A 24,245-nucleotide genomic window follows, 5' to 3' on the forward strand; every position below is an offset into this window, starting at 1 on the left:
TAGAATGTACAACACCCAGAGTGAACCATAATGCAAACTATGAACTTTGGGTGATAGTGCTGTATCAATGTAGGTTCTTTGATTGCAACCAGTGTACCACCCTGGGGCAGGATGTTGGTGGTAGAAGACACTGAGTGTGAGAGGACTGGGGGCTTATGGGAACTCGATACTTTCTCCTCAATTTTACTATGAACCTAAAACTGCTCTTAAAAATTAAATTTAAGAAAAGAAAACACGTTTAAATAACTAAGTTGAAAGTTTTGAAAAAACTCGAAAAAGGCTAGTTGTTTAGAAAAAGGAAAGTTATCAAATTGGTTATAAGACAGATGACTGAAAAAATTAGGCTAAATTGTGAAAACATATAAAACAATACATTTGAATTTTCATGGTCTTTAATTTCTCTCCCTAAAAACAAACAAAACTAGGAATTGTAGACCATGCACTATATATTATGGTTTATAGAAGAAAGATGGTACAGAACTCCAGTTAGTGGGTATGTACAAAGAAAAGACCTGGGCTCTATGTTAGATGATTGGCAAATGTTCGTAAATTTATGTATTTTGCAGTTAAATAAAATGTTCGAGATAGCACATGTCCTTTGTAAAGCTTTCTCTGCTTTAACTGTCTTCTTTTGATTAACCAACCAAATCTTAGTCTTGATTGCATTGGATAGGAAGATTTCTACTGTGTTTTTCAGGGGTCAGGGAAGAAGGGTTTTAATTATTTGTTTTTTTATCAAAATAAGTTTGGGAGGCTGGGCGTGGTGGCTCATGCCTGTAATCCTAGCACTCTGGGAGGCTGAGGCATGAGGATTGCTTGAGCTCAGAAGTTCGAGACCAGCCTGACCAAGAGCGAGACCCCGTCTCTACTATAAATAGAAATAAATTAGCCAAACAACTAAAAATAGAAAAAATTAGCCGGGCACAGTGGTGCATGCCTGTAGTCCCAGCTACCTGGGAATCTGAGGCAGGAGGATCACTTGAGCCCAGGAGTTCAAGGTTGCTGTGAGCTAGGCTGATGCCACGGCACTCTAGCCCAGGCAAGAGAGTGAGACTCTGTCTCGAAAAAAAAAAAAAAAAAAAAGACAAAATAAGTTTGGGAAACTCAGGGTAAATAATGTTAAAAATTTCCTCTACTCTAGACCTCAAAGCCTTTTCTATCCTCCTGTCCACTGTTTAGGAGAGAGATGGAATATGCAATGTTTTTGTATTTATTATTAATTAACTGATTTCTCAAATTTATTTGACCACAGAACACTTTTCTCCCTGGGGAACATGTATTATTAGCTCAAGGATCTAGTGTTCTGGAAAGCAGTTTGAACACCACAAGAGTGCAAGACACATACATATACTGCAATAAGGCTTTCAACCTATCCATTCATTTGGGCCCCTGGCTGGGCAAGAGAACAACCTTGATTGGCAGTTGAGTGCCTTGGGGTTTCAGTTCTGCTTTGGCTCAGGACCCAGGGGCCACTGAAGCACAAAGGGCTGGTGGTCGTGTTGGGGAAGTGAGATGTTACCAAGCCAAGATGCCCTTCCTAGAGGAAGGAGGCTGGGTGAGGGTGTTGTTCAGAGAGGGAGGGAGGGGAAGTGGTTTGACCAACAGAAAGTGAACAGTTTCTTATAGTCAAATAACCTGGGAACAGAGAAGGAGGGGAGAACAAAATCCTAATTTAACCCCCAGTGCGCTTTCTTCTTCCCTCTTCCATGCTTCTATCAAAAACTGCTGCTTCATCTTAAAAAAGCATTGACCACACACACACTGAAAATAAGACACATTTGGAGACAGCCAACTCCTCTGTGCCAGGAATTACTTCTCTTGGATGAATTCCACTCTCCCTGGCTCTCCTGACTCCTGCCTGCAGATGCGGATGCAGACAGATGTCTGAACTTGAACTCATGAGCAAGGAGAGTACTGCCAACACTCTGGTAAAATATTGTCAGCTGAGCCCAGAGCTGAACCAAAACCAGCTCAGGGGGCATTTGCCAAGCTAGAGATGCGTGACAGGTGTGGTCCCTCCAGGCCTGTGAGCTGGAGACCTACCACAACAGTACCCTGGAAGAAGTATCCAACTTCTTGTCTGGAAAATTTCCGAAATATACATGAGCTCTGTCTTGTCAAAGCTTAGACTTTAAACAGTCTTAAACATCATAAGAAGTGTGAATTTCTGGGCACGTTAACCCTTGGATTTTCCACTTCAACTGTGCAGTGATATGTCTTCTGGCCTTTATTTCCTAAAGGAAAAGCAAAACCAGATTTATATGTTTATTATGGAAAGTAGTCAAGTGTAGGAGAAATGTGGGGTCCCATTTTCAAAACCTGGATTCCTCGGTAAATAGCACAGAAAGTGCAAATACCAGAAGGGCTGGCTCTGTCACATCCGCACTTGTGTGCACTGAGTCTCCTGTCAAGTAGGAAATCTTATCTGAAATTGGAAGCAGCTGGGCAGGGAGTGGGCCAGTGGGCATTCTTGCTGACGGCCAGGACCCTACACAGAAAAGGGAGCAGGGGCTTGCTTCTTGGGTCCAACTCCAGAGGTCTCTTGTTTTCAGGACTCTCCTGGGACCGCACACAAGGAGGTAGCCCGATCTAGTCTTTTCTTCCCAATGTGGTTAACATGCACATATGCTTTTTCTCTTCCATGTGGAAGTTAAGAAGTGTTCACATTCTTCCATTGTTCCAGCACTGTCAAATTATTTTCAAATTTTATTTTATTTTTGAACAGGTAATGTATACACATGGTTCAAAACTCAAAATGATATTTAAAAATACATTTAGAAGTCTTGTTGCCACCACTGATGCCCTTGCACTCCATTATGCCACCTATATGTAACCATTTTGTTAATTTTTATATATCCTTTTAGTGATTCTTTATGCATATATTAATTCTTTCATCCAATAACTATTTACTAAGCACCTACTATGTTCTAGGCTACTCTATTTTTAGGAACTGTTTTAGGGATATATCCTCACCTTCATGGAGCAAAAATTCTTACTTTCATGGAGTTTATAATACAGAGCGGTGTAGACAACAAGCAATCAACATAAGAAAAAAGAAAACAATGGAGTCGGGAAGGATGGTGCTGTGGAGGTTTGAAGTGCGCACACTGCAATTTTAAATAGGGGATGATCAGAGTAGACCTCAGTGAGTTAGTGACATTTGGAGCAAATATTTGAAAAAGGTGAGGAATTTAGCTGCGAGGGTATCAGGGGCAAGAGCATTCTAGACAGAAGGAAGAACCCATACAAAGGCCCTAAGGAGGGCATGCCTATCACATTTAAGGAACAGCAAGGACCCAAGTGTGGCTACAATGGAAAGTGTGAGGGGAAAGTAGTAGGAGCCGCAGTAAGGGAAAGGGGGAGAAAGAGGACAGATCATGCAAGGCCTTGCAAGGCCCTTAGTGTTCACTCTGAATGTAGTGGAGAGCCCATCCCAGATTTTGAGTGACATGATCTGGCTCGTGTTTTAATAGAATCTCTGGCTGCAGTCTTGCGAATAGACAGTGAGGGAAGAAAGGGTGAAAGAGGAGAGAGGGTGGTTTGGAGACTCTTGCAATAATCCAAGCAAGAGGAGATGGTGGCTCAAACAAAATTGGGAGCAGTAGAAATATTACATGGTCAGATTCTGGGCATGTTTTGAAGTAGGCTCAAACGGATTGGATATTATTGGGTATGAGAGAAAGTGAAGAGTTGATGACGACTCCAAAATTTTTAAGCTGAGCAATTGGGAAAATAGAATTTCTATCAGCTGAGATGGGGAGGACTGTCAATGAAGCAAGTTAGGGAGGGAAGATGAGGAATTTGATTTGATGCACAAGTTAAGTTTTAAATGCCTTTTAGATATGTAAGAAGAGATGCCAAGTGGGTATTGGATCTAACTTTGAGAGTTCTTGGGTTATAAATGGTATTTAGCTATGAGACAAGATAAGATAGACAAAGGAGTGAGTATATATAGAAAGGAGCTTGACCAAGGGCTGAGCTCTGGAACATTCTAATGTTAAGAGTTGGAGGCAGGTGGGGAGAACAGCAAAAGAAATCTAGAAGGAAGAGAAGGAGCAACAGTAGGGTAGGAAAACTAGGATAGAGCCATGTCCCAATGCCTAGCGAAGGAAGTTTCTGAAGCAGGAGGAAGGGACAAATTGTATGCAGTTCTGCTGGTAGTCAAGTAAAACCACTCTGGCTTTAGTCATGTGGAGATCACTGGGGTTTTTGACAAAATGAGTTTCAGCAGAGTGGTGGAGGTGAAAACCAGGTAAGTGGGTTTGAAAGAGTTTGAGAGATGCTGAAGGCAGTTTAAGCGTAGACATCTCTTTCTGGGAGTTTTGCTAAGAAAGGATGCAAAGAAATGAGGCAATAGCTGACGGGCAGAGTGGAGTCAAGAGAAGGAGTTTTCTGAGCTGGGAGAAACAAGGTGTGCTATTGTGAAAGACCCAGGAAAGAGGGGAGAACCGCTAATATAGGAGAAAGGGGATTCTGGAGTAACAACCCTGAGTAGGCTTGAGGAGACATCCTTCCCCTTTATTATAATTACACCTTTCTTACCAAAGAGACCCTTTGTGTCCACTGTTCTGCTCCTGCCTTTGCCACTTAACAATCTGTGGTTCTTGTCATATCAGTGTGTGGACAATTTCTTCTTCCTTTTTTTACAGCTGCATGCTATTTCAGTGGAAGCATACGCCACGGTTTAAGTAACTAGATCCCGAGTGATGGGCACTTGTGGGGTCTCCACACTTGCACTGCGTGTGCTCATCCCGCGTGTGTCGGCCATGTCGCTGCCTCCACCCAGCTGCACGTGTGCTCATCCCGTGTGTGTCGGCCACGTCACTGCTTCCACCCAGCCCGTCGGCTCTCGACACTTCCTTCTCTCCTCTGGATTTCCTGCTCTTCTTTATCATTGTATATTCAAATTAGTTTTGCCCAGTAGCACTAGGAATGTACTTTAACATAAATATAAGATAAATATAATAGCTCTTCTTTTATTTCTGATAGTTGCGTTAGACCAAAATAATTGTTCAGATATATATAGGGCTTTAATGAAAGTAGATGTCACGTGGCCATCAGTAACATTTGATTTGGGCTTTTCAGTTATGGTGACGGAATACGTTCACTGGTCTTTGGAGGTGCTTTTCCAGATCTTTGCACTAGGAATCTTGTTGGAGATCTTCCTTATTCCCATGTTCCAGGGGGTCCTGGGTCCTCAACCACCACCCCTCCCCCAGCTCACCCATTAGTTTTTGTGCACCGTTGGCCCTGAAACAATGCGGGTTTGCCCTGCGAAGGTCTGCTAATAGGTGGTGTTTTTTCAACCACATGCAGACGGAAAATACGGTTTCTTGGAATATAACACCCGCCAATGTGGAGCGGCTGACTGTGCATATTTGCGGATTCCACAGGACTGACTATGGGACTTGAATCTGTGTAGATTTTGGCGTCTGTGGGGGTTTCCTGGAACCAATTCTCTGCATACTCCCAGGGGTGACTGTATTTGGAAATGACCTCTTGCTGTATCCAGTGTTATGTCTTAGAGAGCTGGCACTTCCTAGCCGTTCATGATTGCTCAATGTTTTCTGACACTAGTCATGGGATGTTTTCCCCCCTAGATCTTTGGAAACACCAAGTCATGAAAGAAAACTTTTCAGTCATAAGACCACAGATAGTTGAAAAATTTATACAGAGATTAATGGAGGATTACCAGGATGGTGGACTAGAGGTATGTATTGAAAATTAGTCGTTCTGTGTGGGGTTTTATTTTGACATAAACCCAAATGAGGAAGACTTTCTCATTTAGTGCATCTCCTAGTGCTTCCTTTACTCTGTAAGAATGATATGAATACTGAGGCTAAACCCAAAATAGTAAACAATAGTATTTAATTTTGGAAAAAAGACTGATTTCTAGTAAAAATATGAGTAATTAAAATACATATGTTGGCTAATTTCAAATTTTGTCAATTTTTTAAAGTAACATTGCAGTTTATTTATGAATGAATTGATTTTTAGCAACATTTTCTGTTGTTAATGTAGAAAATTTAAAAGAGGAAAATCAAAATAGCCTTTAATTCCACTACCTAGAAAACATTTTTCAAATGTACAATATGAAAAAAATCCAACAACACAGAAAGGTAACATTTTCACTCTTCCCCACTCCACCATCCCCAGTTTCCTCTATGCAAATGAAAACCACATCAGCAATTTTTGTGTGTGTCCTTCCAGAAAAATATTTGAATCCATAACAACTCTATATAATATCATCCTTAACGATAGTATATTTAATACATACACACATGCATACACACAATCCTTGGAGTTTTGAAACATGTTTGCTCTTAGCAACAAGTGCCTTGCTAAATCAAAGGAACCTACTGAAAAGGCAGGATGATAGAGTGTATGTGGATATTTGGCCATAACAGAGCTTTTAGGAGTGTTAACTAAATGCCTTAGGTAGATATGAATCCACTTTCCTTTGAAACTCAACTATTTTTTTTAAAAATCTGACTTAGCAAAATGTACTCCATTTTTTAAAACAATGTTTTCTCCAAATTTATATTTTTCTACGTTCTTCACATGTTCTCTGTCATTTTATAATACATCCAGTATTATAATACATTTTAATGGAATACATTTTATACATTGTAATGTAATACATTTTATAATACATCCAGTTCTTAATTACAAGGTAGAGAATCCGTAAGCTTGATTAGGGATACATTTTTCCTCAGAACTTGGGATTTATATGTATTTGTTTGAGCTTTCGATTACCCACAAACATGGTACTCTGACAAGAGGGCGAAATGGTTTTCCATCCTCAAGATACAGAGGTGATTTATGGTGGGGCATTCTCAGAAAAAGGTTTGAATCAAAAAATTTTGTGGCTCACCTTAAAAAGGAAGGAAATTCTGACACGTGCTACAACAGGGATAAACCTTGAAGACATCATGCTAAGTGAAATAAGCCAGTCACAAAAGCACAAATACTGTGTGATTCCTCTCATATGAGGTACTTAGAGTGGTCACATTCATAGAGACAGAAAGGAGAATGGTGGTGGCCAGGGACTGGGGGAGGAGGGAAGTGGGGAGTTACTGTTTAGTGGGTATAGAGTTTCAGTTTGGCGGGATGAAGAGTTTTGGAGTTGGATGGTGCTGATGGTTGCTCAACAGTGTGAATGTACTTGATGCCACTGAAGGGTACACATAAAAATGGCAAAATGGCAAATTTTATGCGTATTTTACCACAGTGAAAACAATTTTGTGGCTCAAGTTCTTCTCATCCCCTATCTGTACGCTTCACCCCAACATTGAAGACAGGACCTTGTGGGAAAGAAACGTGGGCATTCGTAGGCAGAGCAAACAACATCAGGCACAACTGAATTGGGGCACACTTGTAGAAGTTGATGTCAGCTGCCCAGTGTCTTGAAATCACAGCACCTCAGGATGCTTGGGCCCCTCCAAAGTCTGTGCCTGGTAGGCTTCTAGCCTCTTCTGGGTCATCTGCAGTGACGGGGAACTCACTCTTCCAAACCTGCCCCCTCTCCACATCCCCGGGCTGGTCTTGTTTTACTAAGATGGATTTGGCCTCTCCCTCATCTCCATCGTGGATCATCCATCACGGAGACACCACAGGTCCTGGCTCTGACCCCTGGCAGCAAGCTTTTAGATGTCAGAGGGCGGTTCAGTCAGAGTGGCTCAGTAGAGCCACTGCTAACATGCGTGAAGACCCTGCAAATTACCACGAAGGGCCTACCCTGGGGAAAATCAAAACAGGCGGATTACAAATCGTCACCCTTTCCTCCCAACAGTGCAGCCCTGGGCTGGCACGTGTGAACCGGAACATGGAGCAGTCTCTGGGCCCCCCTTCACCGGGGAGCCTCTGTGCAGGGCACGGACTGCTCACACAGACCTGGGGACCCCAGCCTGTCTGCTCTCCTTCAGACTAAGCCAGCTCCACTTCCCTCGGTCACTTTGTGTGAGCACCCTTGCCATTCTGATCAGTCTTCTTTAAATTCAAGCTGGTGTGGCCAGCAAAGAGTGCCCTAGTCCTGGGTGCTCTTCTTTGATTGACACTCATGAGTGCTGGCTTTTGGCAGTCATGTCACAGCCGATGCATTGAGCTGTCACCTGATGCCCACACATTACACTCAGCAGATGTTCTGTTGCTGTCCTGTCATTAGCCTTGTTCTTGTTCAGTTTGATCCATAACGTGAACCTGTGGAGATCTGTAAAAATCTGGATGTTTTTATCATCCAGCATACTCTCCCCCTCCCAGATTCGTGTCAGCCTGCCCTCAGTATCCTCATTCCAGTCACTAATAACAGCGTATGACAAGAAGGCCCCAAGCCCTGTGCAGCCCATTTGAGGTCCTCCCAGGCTATGCGGGTTCTTTGGACACAGTCTTTCAGTAACTGGAAGGTCATCCAGTTGTACTGTCCCCCAGCCCACGTTCTCCCAGTTTGCCTCTTAGATGTCCTACTGAAATCCAGGTATACTGTATCTGCTGTATTTCCTGAAGAAATAAAATTAATCTGACCTGGTTTTTCTTGAACCCATGTTGGCTTCTAGTGAGTTTTGTCTCCTTCTCCAAATTTTAGAAAACCAGCTTTCATGATCAGTTCTGACATCTTGCCCAAATTTTACGCCAAATACACTGGCCTGAAGTTAGAGATTGACCTTTTAGCAAATTAGAACTATAATAGTCTATTTTGTGGGTTCCAGAACCATTTCCATTTGTATGCCCAGAGTCATTCATTCATTTAACAAGTGTTTATAGATTTCCTACTTTTTCCAGGCACTTTGTTAGAGATATAAAGGCAAAAGTACAGTCCCTGCCCTCAAAGAGCTTAGGGAGACAGGTGGAGCAGCAATGTCAGGAAATGGCAGTAAAGTGCTTTGACAGAGCATGTGCAGGGTGCAATGTGAGCTCAGAGAAGGGGATACACCTAGCCAGCGGGTGGGGCAGGAAGTAGTCAGGGAAGGCCTGCTGGAGGAGGTGTTGTTTGGGCAAGTCTTGAAGCACAAAGATTTGGCGAGATGAAGAGAGGCAGGGGAAGACAGGCAGAGCAATCTGGGAAGGCAACATAGTGGAGCTGAGAGAAAGAAGGGCATTGGGAAGGTGGGCAGGGCCACAGGCTGAATGGCCTTGTGTGCAATCCCTGGGAATTTGCATTTTATCCCAGAGTCAAGGGGAAGTCATTGAAGTGTTTTGTCAGCAGAGGTGGATGTTTTAGAAATAGCCTCAGTACGCTTTGTGTGTACCTGATATTAAATTGATATGAAGTATTCCAAGATGAAGCAAACCACAGAAGCTCAGTTTGCTCCCAGCAGGCTACAGGGCCACATTTTTGCCATAACAAGGCCTGGCACCTGCCATGCTTCACCCCAGGCTGGCTCCCTCAAAGAATCCCTGGGGAAATCTGGTGCTCCTCCAGCCAGGGCCACCCATCAGGGTTCAGGTTTCAATGTCGGTGATGCAATCAGCCCAGTGGAGGGCGGGGCCGCTTACTGGGCAGAACTGGGCCAATGGTCCTCCTCTGCAGCTCTGAGGCCACCTGGGCTCTTGCAGGGAAAGTTGGCAGATGAAGCCTACTGGCGCTGCATTTTGACACAAGCACAGCTGATATTTACAGTGACCCAGGAAGGCAGGGACAGGTTGCAGAGCAGCTTTTAGGAAATAAATTGCTCTAAGAGCTCAGGTTTGTGCCAACAGAAGCCACATAGGCTGTATGTAGTCTAGCAGCAGACGTTGCTCCAAGGTGGCTCCAAGTGCTGCTTCCAGAAAGCTGAATGCACAGTCAGCAGGGCTGATGTCCACCTGGACAAAGGGGCTGCTGGCAGCCTGGGGGTCCCCTGTACCTCCCCATCACCTGTCAGTCACAGCTTCCTGTCTACCCCCCTCAGCCACACTCCCCATTCCACATCCTCCTGCAGAGCTCTGGCTGTGTCCTCTCCCCCTCTGGGTCACCCCCTCAGGCTGACCTTTTGGCTCACCTCCTGAGGCCCCAGCAAAGCCACTAAGAGAAGGAAGTAACAAGGCTTCTCTGCCTCTACAGGTGTTCAGGGGAGTCCCGGCCATCCCCACCTCTTTGGCGTTACACAGACTCACCAAAGGGTTCCTCACCCTTGCTGGGAAAGCATCATGTCGGCTAAGAGGATGTGGCAGAGGCCACCGTGGCTCAAGTCTGCATTTCTGTTTGTTTGGGATCCTATATCTGCAGGGGCTGTAATGGTGGTAGTTTGAGAAGTGTTTGCCTTGAGTAAGAGCTGTTGGAGGCCCTGTTGGCACACCCATGTCCTGGCACCGATGTCCAGGACATCACCCTTTACGGGTGAGTCACTGTGGCTGGCTCCGAGCACTGAGCCCTGATGAGGTCACTGGCCACACCTTCCTGGCCTCCAGTATGTCTTGTGACTTCTTGTGGCCCCAGGCTTCCATCACAGACCAGGAAGTGTTTCCTTTGTCGTTAGTAAACTCGTGTAGCCTTGCCTTTTCACCATAAAGGTCAAGGTCCAGGGGATAGAAACTTGTGTTCCCTTTGCCTTGTGTCAGCATCTCAACTATGGCTGCCCAGGTGCCATTTTCCAGGAGCTGGGGGTGGGGACGAGAAGTGTAACAAGCAGGATGGCCGGCCCTCACCCCTCCCTGCTGAAGGGGCCCCTTGAGAAGGGCCCTAGAGAGTGAGTCAGAGGAGGCTGAGCTCCTGCCCCCAACTGCCTGGCTGCTGCTCAGTAAATCCAGCCTGCACCGAGGTTTCCAACTGCTGATTTCGTTGCACATATATAGATTGCATCCTGCCAAGCTGGTACAGTTGATGACTTTAAAAAAAAAGCTTAACTATCTTTTAATTATATATACATTTTAAAATATGTTTACATAATTATTTTAATCATATAGTATATACATTATGATATTATAGTGTAGTAGGAAATACTCATGTCTTAGAAAATATACCCAGTCTTACCACTCATTGATAACCATTATTATTAATATTATTTTGACATATTTCCTTCCAAAATCTGTTTATAACCTTTTTCCTACTGATGCGCTTTTTGCTTTACAAAAAAGATTACATGTCCTTTTTTGATAGTGTGCTTTTTTCACTTGACTATATGTTATAAACATCTTTCCTTGTCAATAAATATGTGTCCATTTTTGGTGGCCGTTCAGTATTTCCTCATGTAGATGAGCCAGATGGAGTCAACTCTTTTCCATTGGTAGGCAATTGTTGCCATTTTTCTTTCTATTGGAAAATGTATAAAGAGCATCTGTTTACATATGTTTTTGTGTACAGCTTTTATTTCCTAAAGATAAATTCGTAGAAGAGGAATCACTGGATCAAGGCCTGCCCTCCAGCACATTGTGTGCCTCCCCTCCTCACTCCTTCCTCAGCGCAGGGTCCCATCACTGCTTGCCACCTCTGCTAGTTCGCCTCAATAATTTACCTTGAAAAAGCCCACTGTGAGCTTTCCCTGGAGGTCAGTGGGGCACTGAGGTTGCAATGACAGGACAAGCAAATCAGAGCTAGGGGGACCACCCAGGCTCCAAGGGCAGGCTAGCTTCTACAGCAGACTGCCAGTGGACCAGGGGCCACCCTGACCCTGGGAGTGTCACAGATACAGCTCACGTAGAGGACCCGCTGAGTGTCAGACTTGGCCACATAAGATCCCCAAGATACATACACAGATACATTCACTGATACCCGTAGACAAACACTTGCGTGGACATGCAGGTCCTAGTTGGGTAGATCAGTCCTACCTTCCGGGTATTGGCTCCCATTTCTCTCCAGAGCCTAAATCTAAGCCTGCCTTAGAGGGGTGGACTTTCCCCCTGTTCCATAATTGCTACCTTTTCAAAAGTATGCGCATTCTCCTGGAGATAGAGGAGATAGGTGAATGGAATTGCCTAGAGAATGAGCTGTGTGGCGCCTAGACCAGAGCAGGAGGGACCCCTTCCAGTTGCCCCATTCTTCAGAGGGCCTCTCTCTGGCCTTCCTCCTGCAATACCCTTCTCCACAAGGTAAGACATGCCCTGCGCCATGGGGACATGTCCACGCAGAGCTCTGCCTTCCTTCTAGACCACGCTCTAAGTACCTGGGACGCTGGAATTCCTTGAGTCCAGCGCCTGCATGGGCCTCCTCTCTGCACCATCCTCCCAGAGTGAGAGTGGACCTCACCACTGGTGTGCACACGCCTGGCCTGGGGGACGGCCAAGGGGCAACTGTAGGGCTGTGGATGGAGTTTGGACATGCGGGCTTGCGTGTCTACTCACAGGCATGTGAGGGCCCTCACAGCATACTGTAAACTGTAATTTGGGGACCAGCTGTCCCCAGGTCACCACACTGCAGCACAGAACTCAGAGTAGTCCAAGAATAATAAATTCAAACCTGGCCTTCTGTGTGATTTTGAAGGTCTGTTTCTCAAGGTAGGAGAATTAAACATTTCATTTTAATAGTTTGTTAGTTCGATTTATAACCTTTAAATATTTCATCATGTGCTATGTGGGCATCCATTGTTCTCTTATCCCCGGCCCTGCAGACCTGAAAGAGGTTTGCAAGGCTAGAGCCAATGTTTGGGGATGAAGGAGAAATGACAGCGGGTCTATGAGCCAAAGTGATGCATGCCCTGGCATGATGGGGCTGCCCTGCTAGAGTGGCTATGGATGATGCCCCTTCCTTTTCAGGTCACTTTCAGGAAAGACCACCTTGAAGCCTGCCTCCTTTCCCTGGGTTGTGATGTGATGGCAAGAGAGCGCAGCAACTTTGAGACCTACTCCATGTGTTACGAGCATGTGTTGCAGCATGCTACACAGAGGCTCTGCCAGAAGGAGCAGGTGGGCTCCCAGAGAGACACGAACTGCAATGGGGAATGGGTGTGGGCAGGGGGGCCCAGGAGTCACTCAGAAGTGGAAAGAAAAGCTGAGAGGGGGCGAAGGGGAGTGGTTTTTATACCAGAATTGAGGGCGATCAGTACTCTCTCCAAATTTGTCTTCTCATTGGCTCATTTTCTTGGGCTCTGGTATTCTCAGTTGTAAAGGTGATGGCCCCAATAACACTGGGTTATATGCTTTGGAGGTGTCCAATGGGGGACAGTGAAGAACAAAGGGGCCAGCCCCCCAGGGGAAGGTCAACAGCTGACCCTCCCATCCTCAGCAAACACAGGCACCTTGTGCTGCTCCTGGTCTAGCACAGAAGCCAGGATTCTTGAGTAACTTCTGTCCTCAGGATGCATATGATAGGTCAGTCTCACTGATGAGAGTCCTTAAAATGCGATCCCATTGGTGGGATCCAAGAGTCACTCCTCCTGCCCTGGATGACACACTGTTGTGAAGTAAATTGCATCAGAGGTTCAGTGTGGTTTTAGTTTATACCTAAGAAAAATGCAAAAGTCTTCAAGACTAGTCAAAAAATCAAATGAAGCATTAAAATGTCAAATAATACGTCTGGGATTCACCCACATTTTAGCTTATCCCCACTGCTGAATTCTCTGCATCAGTGTGGATACCTGGAAGTTGATGTTGTCTTTCGATGCTGTGTTGGACATCCTGAAGTCCAAGGGACAACAAGCATAGTCTTGGCTCCAGGCGGAGCCCAGAGTTCTCATGATGAGGCTCCATGAACGCAAACAGGAGGTGTCTGGAGTGTGTTACACTGAACTGAGCCATGGTTCATGTTTGAGTTTGGTTGTGCCCTGCTTTCTCGTCCTCAGGAATTAGATGCTATACGAAGAGGTCAGGGTCCACCTGAAGACCATGCTGGCCAGGTAGGCCATTTACTATTATATTAAAAAGGTTCTCTTCTCCATTTCTCACATCCACACACTCAGGGTTAGCCAGAAGTGGGACATCTTAGTGTCATTTGTTTGTGTCACCTGTAGAAGTCCCATCAATGAAGGTCCACTACAGAAACACCTGAGCAGTGTGCTTTTTTTTTTTTAAGCAATTCTCCTTAGAGGGCATTTTTGCTTGCAATTTTTGGTTTGTGTTTTTCGGTTGTATTGATTTTCTGTTGAGTTTTTGTTGTTATTGTGGGGAGGGGTGTTGTTTTTGTTGTTTGTTTTCTTTGGAGCCAGTTAAAGTACATTCCAAAAAAGAAGGGGTATTTGGACTAAGGTGTCAAGGCAAGGTCAGTTTGGAGTTGGAAGTCAAGACAGTTGAAGTATTTTCTTCAACTAAAGAGTGCTTAAATTGTGGTATTCTGGGGTCATTCATTCCTCAACCATTTACTGAGCGTGTACTAGTGTCTGGCACTGTTCTGAGACCTTTGAATCAACTTAGATTCTTCTGCTCACATTAATGCAGCAGGATGTTCACCTCCTTCATTAGGTTCAAGACAGACGTGCAGATTCAATAGTAATCTATGAGCAACTATTTTGTAGTAGCAGTTTGGAATTCCTAAATTATTTTCCATGTATATATTTCTCCTTCTAGGTTGCAGAGCTTAGTCACGATATGATCATGGAAATCACTGCTCTGAGAGCCCAACTCACAGACTTGGAAGAGGAGAATCTGAATCTTAAAAAGCAGATTAGAAAAGAAGTCCAAAAAGAATATGAAGCATTGGTCCAAGCTTTGTTTGCGACCTGTTTACACATAAAAGTAAGTGTCATGTGTCGAATGTCTAGGAAGCCCATCCAGGAGCCAGGCATAACTGATTTCCACAGTGGCTGCACACCTTGGGATCAATGATAGAGTGGGCTTTGTGGTAACAAGAAATTCTTAGGCCCAAGAATTTTCCATCTCTAAGCTTTTGCTGCAGAGGGAGAGCCAGCAATGGGTTGTCATTATTTTACCATGATAGACACTGAATTTTGGATAATTTAGCTGTTTATTTTTCACACTCTACTGCCAGTTGCCATTGTTGCCATCTGTTGCTGTTGGGAGGAGGGGGGTGTTCTGCTGCTCCAAATCCCCACCGGTTTCTACCATGGTTTTATCTGTCGAGTGTGACAACCCAAACAGGAGAGTACAGTGTCCTGGGCCAGGCCAGACCCCATGTAGGTAGCAGCAGGTGCCTTCTAAGAGCTCTCTGGGCAGATTTAGAATTTGAATCAGCTTTTAGAGACTTTTCCAACCCTCAAAACGCTGGCCAGACTTTCTCTCACATTCAGTGTCAGGGAGCTGTTGATCTGTCAGCGAAGACCCATCCAGAAGAGAAATGATGGGGTGCCATGGGCCTGCAGCACTGTGGAAGCCAATTGCTTTCATGTGATGTCTGAGCAGCCATAAGATAGATGCCCCATGCCCAGAATGAGCCATCAGGGAACCTGGTCCAGCTGCCCCACCAGTGCGAATCTCAGTACAAACCTACCATCCCCAGCCCTGCTCCCTTCCCTGCTATTGGATGTACCCCAAAGCCAGCCCTGTTTAGGTCCTTACCTCCCTGTCACTCCTCGGGGGTTCCAGAGTGGTCCGTAGGGTAGTTATGTTAACAGGAGCTTCCACCCATGCCCACCTTGGCCTGGTCATTCCAGAGAGGATTGGAGATTTCGTCTTACTTGTAATACATAGTGTTTATAAACATTAAAGGATCAAAACCAAAATGTATTTGGTCTGGTGCTGTAGGAGAGGGATGAGCAGACAGTGGAGGCTGGAATTTGCTAGGTGATCTTTTGAATGTGAGATTATTGAGAATTTCCTTAAGTTCCTTCTAGCTTCTGCCAGATTTCTGGATAAAAAGTGGACTCTTTACTACTCCCAGGCTACAGTAGTTCTACCAAGTCCCCTAAAGTAGGGAATCCCTGTTCTACCCTAGGGTCCCAAGAAGGTGGTGAAGCTTCTGCTGTGTGGCCAGCAGCCAGGATCCCAGCTGGGCCCTGTCTCCTGCCTTCCTCTCCAGGGAAGCAGTTTAGAAGTGGGAGGACAGCCCTGTTGCTACCTCTCACCCAAAGGACACTGAGTGTCTTATCTTCTCAGGCTGCTATAACAAAATGCCACTGACTGGGTAGCTTAAACAACAGAAATGTATTTTTCACAGTTCTGGAAGCCAGACATCTCAGATCAGAGTGCCAGCATGGTCTCTTCCTGGCTTACTGATGGCCACCTTCTCACTGCGTCTTCACATAGGGGACAGAAAGAAAAAGATCTCGATCTCTCTCTCTCTCCCTCTTACAAGGCCACAGTCTTATCAGAATAGAGCCCTACTCTTACAACCTCATTTTAATCTTCATTACCTCCTAAAGATCCTATCTCTAGATACTGTCACATTGGGGGTTAGGGTTTCAACATACAAATTTGGGGGAGACACAATTCAGTCCACAACACTGTGTCTGCAGTTGTATTTACCACTGATCAAGCTGTTATTATCATAGCCATTAGCCATAAGCCACTCAGAACAGAATGTTTCAAGATGAGGTTTTTGCTGGAGCCTAAATAGGAAGGGAGCTAGCCCAATTCCTTCCTCCATTTTATCTATATTTAATGGAGTTCCTTGGTGGCGGCTCATTGACGGCATCTTGTCTGGTCAGCTTCTGCTCTGAGTCAACTTGACAGCAAAAATCCTCACTTCAGCTTTCCAAGCAACTCTTGCAGGGGCAATTTGGTCAGCCAGTCTTCTACCTGTGCCTCCCACTGTCCTGCTGGCTCTGCTAGCCTGGGTGTTGACAGGAAGGCACGCTCTAAGACGTCAGCTGTCCGATTGAGGAAGCCCCATGGACAAAGGAGAACCCTCGCAGGGCTGCTGGCGTGACCTCCACAGAATGTGTGTTAGAACCACTGTCCGGGTGGATGATATTTCTATGTGAAATCACTTCCAAAGGTTAGGTTTTAGAAGGCAAAATGGCTGTTTCTACACTGCCCTCTACTCCACCTAAATCCATTTTACTTCCCTGACTTGAGTCTGCAATTTGCAGGAGAAGCTGGAAGAGAATCAGCTTAACTTGATCCAGAATGTGTGTGAGCTCATCGGCGAAGTAAGAACAGAAGGGATTGACAATATGAAGGACCTAAAGAAAAAGTGGGGCTCTGCCAGACCTGACGAAGGAAGGAAAGAAAACCCAGCCAAAGTATGTGATTTCATTTAGCAACGGGATCTCAGTGTTTCATCCCAGCATCTGACCCCACTGTTCACCCTGTTAACATTCTGGTCTGATTTCCCTGAGAAAGCATTGTAAAGGGGCCCTGGGACTCCCTGCACAATTGTGTCATCTTCTGGAAGGCACGTTTCTGAGGTTAGGATTCATATCCTTCCTGGGAAAGTGTTGGGGGCAGCCTTTTCTGAAAGCAAGCCTTCTTAGCAGGAGCAGCTGTGGGCCTTGGAGCGGGATAACTGCAGCCTGGCCGCCCTGGTGTGCAAAGTGAGGAGCCTGGGTCGCTGGAGGCTGGCCGTGCAACAGGCGCACTTCCGGGCCCAGCTGAGCAGGGCAGAGAAGGTGAGCGCTGGGGAGGGAGGCCCGGACCGGCCCCAGGGGCGGCTGGCCCCATGCAGCCTCCATGGCTGCAGCTGCTGCACTGGTGGCACTGGAGTCGAGTGGTAGGGCCAACAATCCTGAAGGATCTAACAGCTGGCAATTTTTCCTGGGAACAGGCAATGTCAGAGCCTTGGGAGAAATGGAAAAGAGGCAGAAGCAAATGGCAAGGAAGAGCAGATCAGAGAATTTAGTACAAGGGGAGTGGAAAGATGAAAGAGAGACCGTACCAGGGCTGAGGCTGCTTTGTCAAAATACTGCATGTCTTTGGGTGTCATACATGATTATCCGAGGAAAGCGAAGTACAAAATAATAAATGCAAATGAGGAAAGCGAAGTACAAAATAATATATGGAAAATCTGCTTTAAAGCAACTTGCAACCAAAGCACATATTGATAGCACTTTGGAAACTTTCACTTACTGTTTCTGAAAGTCTATTTGGTCTGATCTGTCACACTATTCTTAATTAAAATCGTGGAAGCAGTTACCTACAGGAGGTCCTTTCTATTAATACCAGAAGTTTGAAAGAAGGGTGGGTGATGAAGTAGTTTAGATACTGCTTGTGAAGCTCAAAACATGGAAATGAAACTTATTGCCTCTCTTACTGTGTTTGGGATGTTTACAGGAATCCATTCAAAGTAAAAAAGAGTATTTGAGCATCAAGCTGATGGCAGACCAAGAAGTGGGTTTACTTCGCCAACAGTTACTGGCTCTCAGGCAGGCCCTGGCCAGGGCGCAGGCTGACAACGTGAGGATGTGGAAGCAGCAGGGTGACCAGGTATCTGAGCCTCAGACCCTCTTCCTCCCTCTCTTGGAATGTGCTCTGCAAAGCCGAACGTGGCAACTAGAAGTGGCACCATGGCTGCCAGTAGCAGTCACCAAAGCCACACAGATGGCATAGCCAGGAAAAGATGGCTCAGACTTGGGCTTCCCTTCTTCTCCCTCCTTTGCAGCCCAGAAACCAAAGGCAGTGGCCAAAAGGCTGTTGTTCTTACTCGTATTTGGCTAAGATGATAAAATATTACTCATAAGCAAGATCATTGTCTTGTGTGTGTGTGTTTGTGTGTGTGTGTGTGTGTGTGTGTGTGTGTGTGTTTGTGGTGTATATCCATCTGTTTGAGGATCTTTTTGCCCAAGGGTGTCTTGGGATCTAGGACTCTGCCTTGAACGCAGGACTTTCATGGCACAAGCTCACTTTCCGTTGACAGCAGCTCTGCACGTGGAGTGTGGCCCAGCCTTCATTATTGTCCCCCAGACGGAGAATCTTGAGTCCTGTCCCCATGAGCCACTAAGTCTTACTTTCAGAAGTTACTACTGCTCAAAAGGGGCTGGCACCAAAGTTAAGGTGTTTTAAATCTAAGCTTTTCATAACTGTGCCAACCCTCTGAGCATGAATGAAGCGGAGAGACTCTGGGTTTAGAGTGAGAACAGCTGAGTTTAGATAACAGTCTGGGAAAGTCGGACATATTTAAGCATGAAATAGAATTTGTTCATCTTGGACCTTAATTCCTCACTGACCATGCACCAGGTGAGTTAATTGTGTAAAGTACTTGGAAAGTTTAAAGTCACCATGCAAATATGAATAATTATTAACATTAAAATTAAGTATTGATCATCTAGTACTTAGGATGCTACTTATTAGAAAAACTTTAGAACAGAACCAAATTATCACTACTTCTTTCCTTCTTTAACCATCTAGAATGTGACTTCCCGGAAGCTATTTTGGATGTCAAAACAGAGCCGAAATCAGACCCTCCCTTGCCCACTCAGTGTATGTGTGGCGTGACCCTGTCCACTGCTATCTCCTGATAAAGTTTCCATGACAATGTGAAAGTGATTTGTTATAGATATGATTATCAAGTTAGTAAGCTAATTAAGATACACATTATTATCAAATCTTGGTGTTAATAATACCAAACAATTTGGCCTGGTACTGCTGTATACGGGCATGCTCACTGTCTGGCTTTTCTTGTTTGTTCTACTCCCGTCCGACTATTGTCACAGGGCTTACAGCACAAATGCCAGGCCAGGCTAGGTCCTGGTGCTCTTGCTGCTGGCTGACATAAGACAGAGTAGTTGGGTTACATCACTGAGAGCCCAGGAATACACTGCATAGTTCTGCCCCCGGGCCACAAAGGAGGGGCTGGTTACTGTGATGTCCAACCTCTCCTGCCTTCTGCTGAGAAGGGCTCTGTGCCTGTTTCATTTCCTTTGGCTGTTTCCTGCCACAGGCTCAGTGGCTGAAGGAGTTGGAACACAGAGTGACCCAGGAAGCCCTCACCCGGCAGCAGCTGGATGTCATGAAAACATCCAGCATGGAGAAGCTCCTGGAAGATGTCGGGCAGAAAGAACAGCAACTGCAGCTCCTTACTGATGAGGCCGAGAGGGCGTCTAAGCGGGGCCAGCTGCAGCAGAAGAGAATGAGGAGGGAACTCCAGCAGGTACGCCCAGCCCCAGGGAGTGTCCATCAGCATCTGGGTGCCCCCGCAGGAGCCATTCCATTCTTCTCTGCTTTTCTGTGTCTCTCTCCTGCCCTCCACAGCAGTGTTTCTCAACCTCTGGCACTTCTAGGAATCCCAGGAAAATAGTAATATTTATACCCACATTGGGGTGATTGCTGGGCGAGCAATGAGAGCTTGACGGCCCCCTTGTAACCTGCTTGAAAAACATGTTTCTATCCAGCTCTAATCTTTGAACTAGGACTTTTAGAAAATTCCAAGAAGCAATCTGGAAAAGCAGCAAGTATGACAGAAGCTATTACGAGAAGATTTTATTCAAATGTTTCTGGAACTGCGGAGACAAAAATGAAAGGCAAAAGTGGTTTGTAGACACAATATATTATGTTAAATATACCCAACAGCAAAAAAAAAAAAAAAAGGAAATACTATTTAATATAATGTAGATGTGGATTAATGCAAGTTTCAGCAAAGCAGACCACAGAATGTGATTCGATAAAAAAGGAAAAAGAAAGAGTTCCCTACAGAGCAGGCACTGTACACATACCACTGAATGAGTAAATCACTTCATTCATTCACCAGTGATAACAGGAGACAGCAATTGAAAAGTTAAATTAAATTATTGGTCAAGTGTTTCAAGTGCTCAAGGAGGAAATCAGGCGAAATCTACAAAAATAAATGACGAAAAAGGTTAAAAGTTGAATTGAGGGAATGCTAAAGAAAATATTGGTGTAGAAATGGAGAGAGAAAATGAGTAGTTTTAGAATAAAAGAAATTTAGAATTTCATTGATTCCATGAAAAGTAAACAAAAATATGACCAAACCCATAAGAAAAATTTGGCATCCCACATTTGTCCTACACATTATGCTTTTCTAAGAGCCACCACAAAAATAGGGAGGTGCCTAGATTAGTTTCTTTGATAAATAGTTAATTGTTTTGTGGCAGAGACTCTAGAGGTAGTCAAAGCAAATAGTTTGAGGTTTCTCTCAATAAATACATATTTTCACTGTATGTATGTTAGAACCATTGGCTCTTTCTTAATTACCCCTACAGCTCTCCCAACCCCTCATGTACCCCAGGCGTACCCCAGTTAGCAATCCCCAGCCAGCAGGCACCCCGTGGCCAGCAGTGGCTTCTTTCAACCACCTCCAGCCTCTGACTCCACCGGCAGATATCAACTGTCTGACCTCAGAGAGCACAGGTGTCCTTGTCTGCCCCCTGCGCCTGGTGAGGTCACTTGGAGCACAGCCCTGGAGTCTGACTGCCTGGTTCGCACCCCCAGCCCTCCAGCTGTGCCACTTCGGGCAGGGTCTGCGGTCTTTCTGCACTTTAGTTTCCTCTTCAGTACGCTGGAGAGTGTGTACTCACCACGTGGGATCTGGGAGAAGATTAAATTAGGGAACAGGGCCTGCTACCCAGCTCTCAGGAAATGTTGGCCGTCTGTATTTCTGTTGGGAATGTGATGGTGGACAAGCCTTGGGAACAGGCAGATAGGCCTGGATTCAAATCCTGGCTCTGCCACTGGTCGCATGACCTTGGGTACTCACTGCAGCCACCTCTGTGAAGTGGGGTGGGGCGTGCTAACATGAGGTAGGTTGTGGGAAGGGTGTTCCTTTCCTTTGTTCCTATTCCTCACGTTTACTTCACGCTGGCCTGGCTCGAGAAACCTTGGTATGTTTCCCCGGGTTCCCACCCATGGGGAATGGGGATCCTACACAATCCTTGTATGTAGAGGGACTTTGGACCTCGTTTATATTAGCAAGTTTTCCTAACTCTGGAGCTGGGATAAACTTCTGAAATTTAAACTACACTTGACAGCCTCTACACACACAAGGAACAGCCCAATTTAACATTGTAGGACAAGGCTGTGGTCACAGCTCTGAGTACACATGGCCTTCTGGTTGGGTGTACACAGGCAGCAGTGGGACGTAAAACACACGAGGCTGAATTTTCGAGATGAGCATGTATATGCATTTCCTAGGTTATCATAACATTATCACAAACTGGATGGCTTAAAACAATAAAAATGTGTTTCTCTTGCAGTTCAGGGGCCAGAGTCTGAAACAGGTATTGGCAAGGTTGGTGCCTTTTGGAGGCTCTGAGAATCTGTTCCTCGTCTCTCAGCTTCTGGTGACGTCCGGCCATCCTTGTTGTTCCTTGGCTTGCGGTTACATCGCTCTAGCTTCTGCCTCCGTCACCATGGGGCCTTCTCCCTTATGTGTCCTATGTGTCTGTCTCCTTATCCTGCCCTCCTGTTATAAGGACAACGGTCACTGGATTTAGGGCCCACCCTAATCCAGTATGACCTCATCCTAGCTTAAGTATATCTGCAAAGACTATTTCCAAATAAAGTCACATTCTGAGGTTCCAGGTAGACATGAATTTTAGGTGTTACTATTCAACCCACTACAGTGTGTAGAGCTTTTTATAATTAAAAACAATTAGGAGGCCAGGTATGGTGGCTCATGCCTGTAATCCTGGAGCTCTGGGAGGTGGGAGGATCACTTGAAGCCAGGAGTTCGAGACCTGAGCAAGGGTGAGACCCTGTCTCTACCAAAAATAGAAAAATTAGCTGGGCATCATGGCAAGCACCTGTAGTCCCAGCTACTCAGGAGGCTGAGGCAGCAGGATGGCTCGAGCCCAGGAGTTTGAGGTTGCTGTGAGTGGTTGCACTCTAGCCTGGGTGACACAATGAGACTTTCTCTCAAAAAAAGAAAAAAAAAAAATTAGGAGATGATAAATTTAAAAAGCAAAATACCTGCAATCTATACAGAGGAGGTGCACATTGGATTCGGGGACTCTCTGGCTGGGGCACTGAGGGTTAGCAGTGCAAGGGGCCAGCTGCACAAGTGAATACAAAGGCTGCCTCTGAGGAGCGGCCTCTGTCAGACGTGGGAGATGGTGCCCAGGCATCCCCAGCAGACGCTGAACTGAGAGTGGAGATCCGGGAGGGAGATCAAGTCTTTCCTCCGCTTGAAATTGTCCAGGGCTTTGCAGGCCCTAAGTGTAGGTGCCGTGGCTTGGTCTCCAAGGTCCCAGGTGAACTGGGCCCTCACTCCCCTCTTCCTCTACCCATCTGGTAAAATAAACATGAAAGATATAATTTTGTGAATAAGCTCCTAGCTATTTTTAGGTAATAAGGGATTCCAAGGGCTGCCTTTGTTCCTTTTGGGTTAAGTTCTTGATCTTTCTGAAGCTCTTGATTCTCCAAAGGCTAAGTTCAGCCTGTCTAGGACTTCAAGAAGACCTGGTTCTCTTCGTGGGGGTAGCCTGGGACCCACAAGCTCCCTAGGAACGTTCGTGAACTGAGGAAACCAAAGTGAGCACCACGAAACATCTCTGCTTCTCAAATGCTTTTCCCCTCAGATGAGAAGCCGGCTTGCCCAGGAGCGCAGCGTGAAGCTGGATGCTTCCCAGCGTGTAGAAGAGCTGCAAAGTCAGCTTAATGACGCCAGGCCATCGTCCGTCCAGATGAGCTCACCAGGAGGTAAGGATATCCCTTCCTCTGGCTAGAAAAGTCTCCCAGTCTCTGGGGTCTGCATTGAAGGAAGGTCTTGGTGACTACCAATGACAACCCAGTGGTTATTGAGTGGGTCCTCCATAATGTTTATTGAATGAATGAATACACATGAATGAATATACCTTAATTCTGATTTACGGTCAGTCAGAACTTTCTACTTTAGTTTGCCTTGGAGGCCTAACATCCTGTACTAAAAGGTTTCAGTAATAAAATCTAGTCCCAGGAGTGTGTAATATATCACTTAAAGAACATTGAGTCCTTCACTAGATTTTGAAACATCTTAATACATTGGAAGATCAATGACCACATTTTTTTGATGTTATTCATAAAGTACATTATGATTCTTGGGTGCTGGGAGTCCAAGCACTCCCAATCAAAATAGATCTCTGGCAGTGCAGCCAGAAGGCAGTGTAGAACAGAAGCCAGACCCCAGGATGTCCCTAAACTAGCTTCCTCCACTATAGAAAGACTAAATATTATAAATTCTGAGTTCTCTTCTAGGTCTAACTATGAGAACTATCACCAAATATCAGCAACCATGACTAGTCGAGTGTTATGATCAGCCAAGTCCCTTCCTTCCTGTTTGGTAGCATAGTCTGGTGTTTGAGTGTGTTGGCTTTGGAGTAAGACAGCCAGAATTCAAACCCTGGCTCTGTCACTGCTAACCGTGTGAACCTAGGTTAATTAGCCTCTCTGTAAAATGGGAATGCCCACCCCAAAGGCTTGTTCTGAGATAGAATAGTGGCACGTAGTAATTGTGCTAATTTTGGTTACTACACTTACATACATGCGTTCGATCCTTTATGTATGCTTCCTTTTGGCTACTTCCCAGGGTGGATGAGCTGAGGAAACACAGCCTTTCAGAAGCAGACAAAGTCAAA

At 45.4% G+C, this 24,245-nt stretch overlaps 1 protein-coding gene across 1 annotated transcript in view; it reads left to right on the forward strand.

Moving 5' to 3' along the window:
- LOC105815874 (coiled-coil domain-containing protein 162-like) overlaps positions 1 to 24,245 on the forward strand; it is a 39,502-nt gene that overhangs the window by 9,954 nt on the left and 5,303 nt on the right. Inside the window, exons 5-13 of the mRNA XM_012651129.1 lie at positions 5,601 to 5,710; positions 12,667 to 12,816; positions 13,692 to 13,745; positions 14,413 to 14,580; positions 16,833 to 16,985; positions 17,220 to 17,351; positions 18,013 to 18,165; positions 19,619 to 19,828; positions 23,211 to 23,331. Of these exons, the coding sequence (XP_012506583.1) occupies positions 5,601 to 5,710; positions 12,667 to 12,816; positions 13,692 to 13,745; positions 14,413 to 14,580; positions 16,833 to 16,985; positions 17,220 to 17,351; positions 18,013 to 18,165; positions 19,619 to 19,828; positions 23,211 to 23,331 (1,251 nt within the window). The remainder of the gene's footprint in view (positions 1 to 5,600; positions 5,711 to 12,666; positions 12,817 to 13,691; positions 13,746 to 14,412; positions 14,581 to 16,832; positions 16,986 to 17,219; positions 17,352 to 18,012; positions 18,166 to 19,618; positions 19,829 to 23,210; positions 23,332 to 24,245) is intronic.

This window comes from Propithecus coquereli, unplaced genomic scaffold, assembly GCF_000956105.1.
Source record: "Propithecus coquereli isolate 6110/MARCELLA unplaced genomic scaffold, Pcoq_1.0 Scaffold35, whole genome shotgun sequence".
Classification (NCBI taxonomy): Eukaryota; Metazoa; Chordata; class Mammalia; order Primates; family Indriidae; genus Propithecus; species Propithecus coquereli.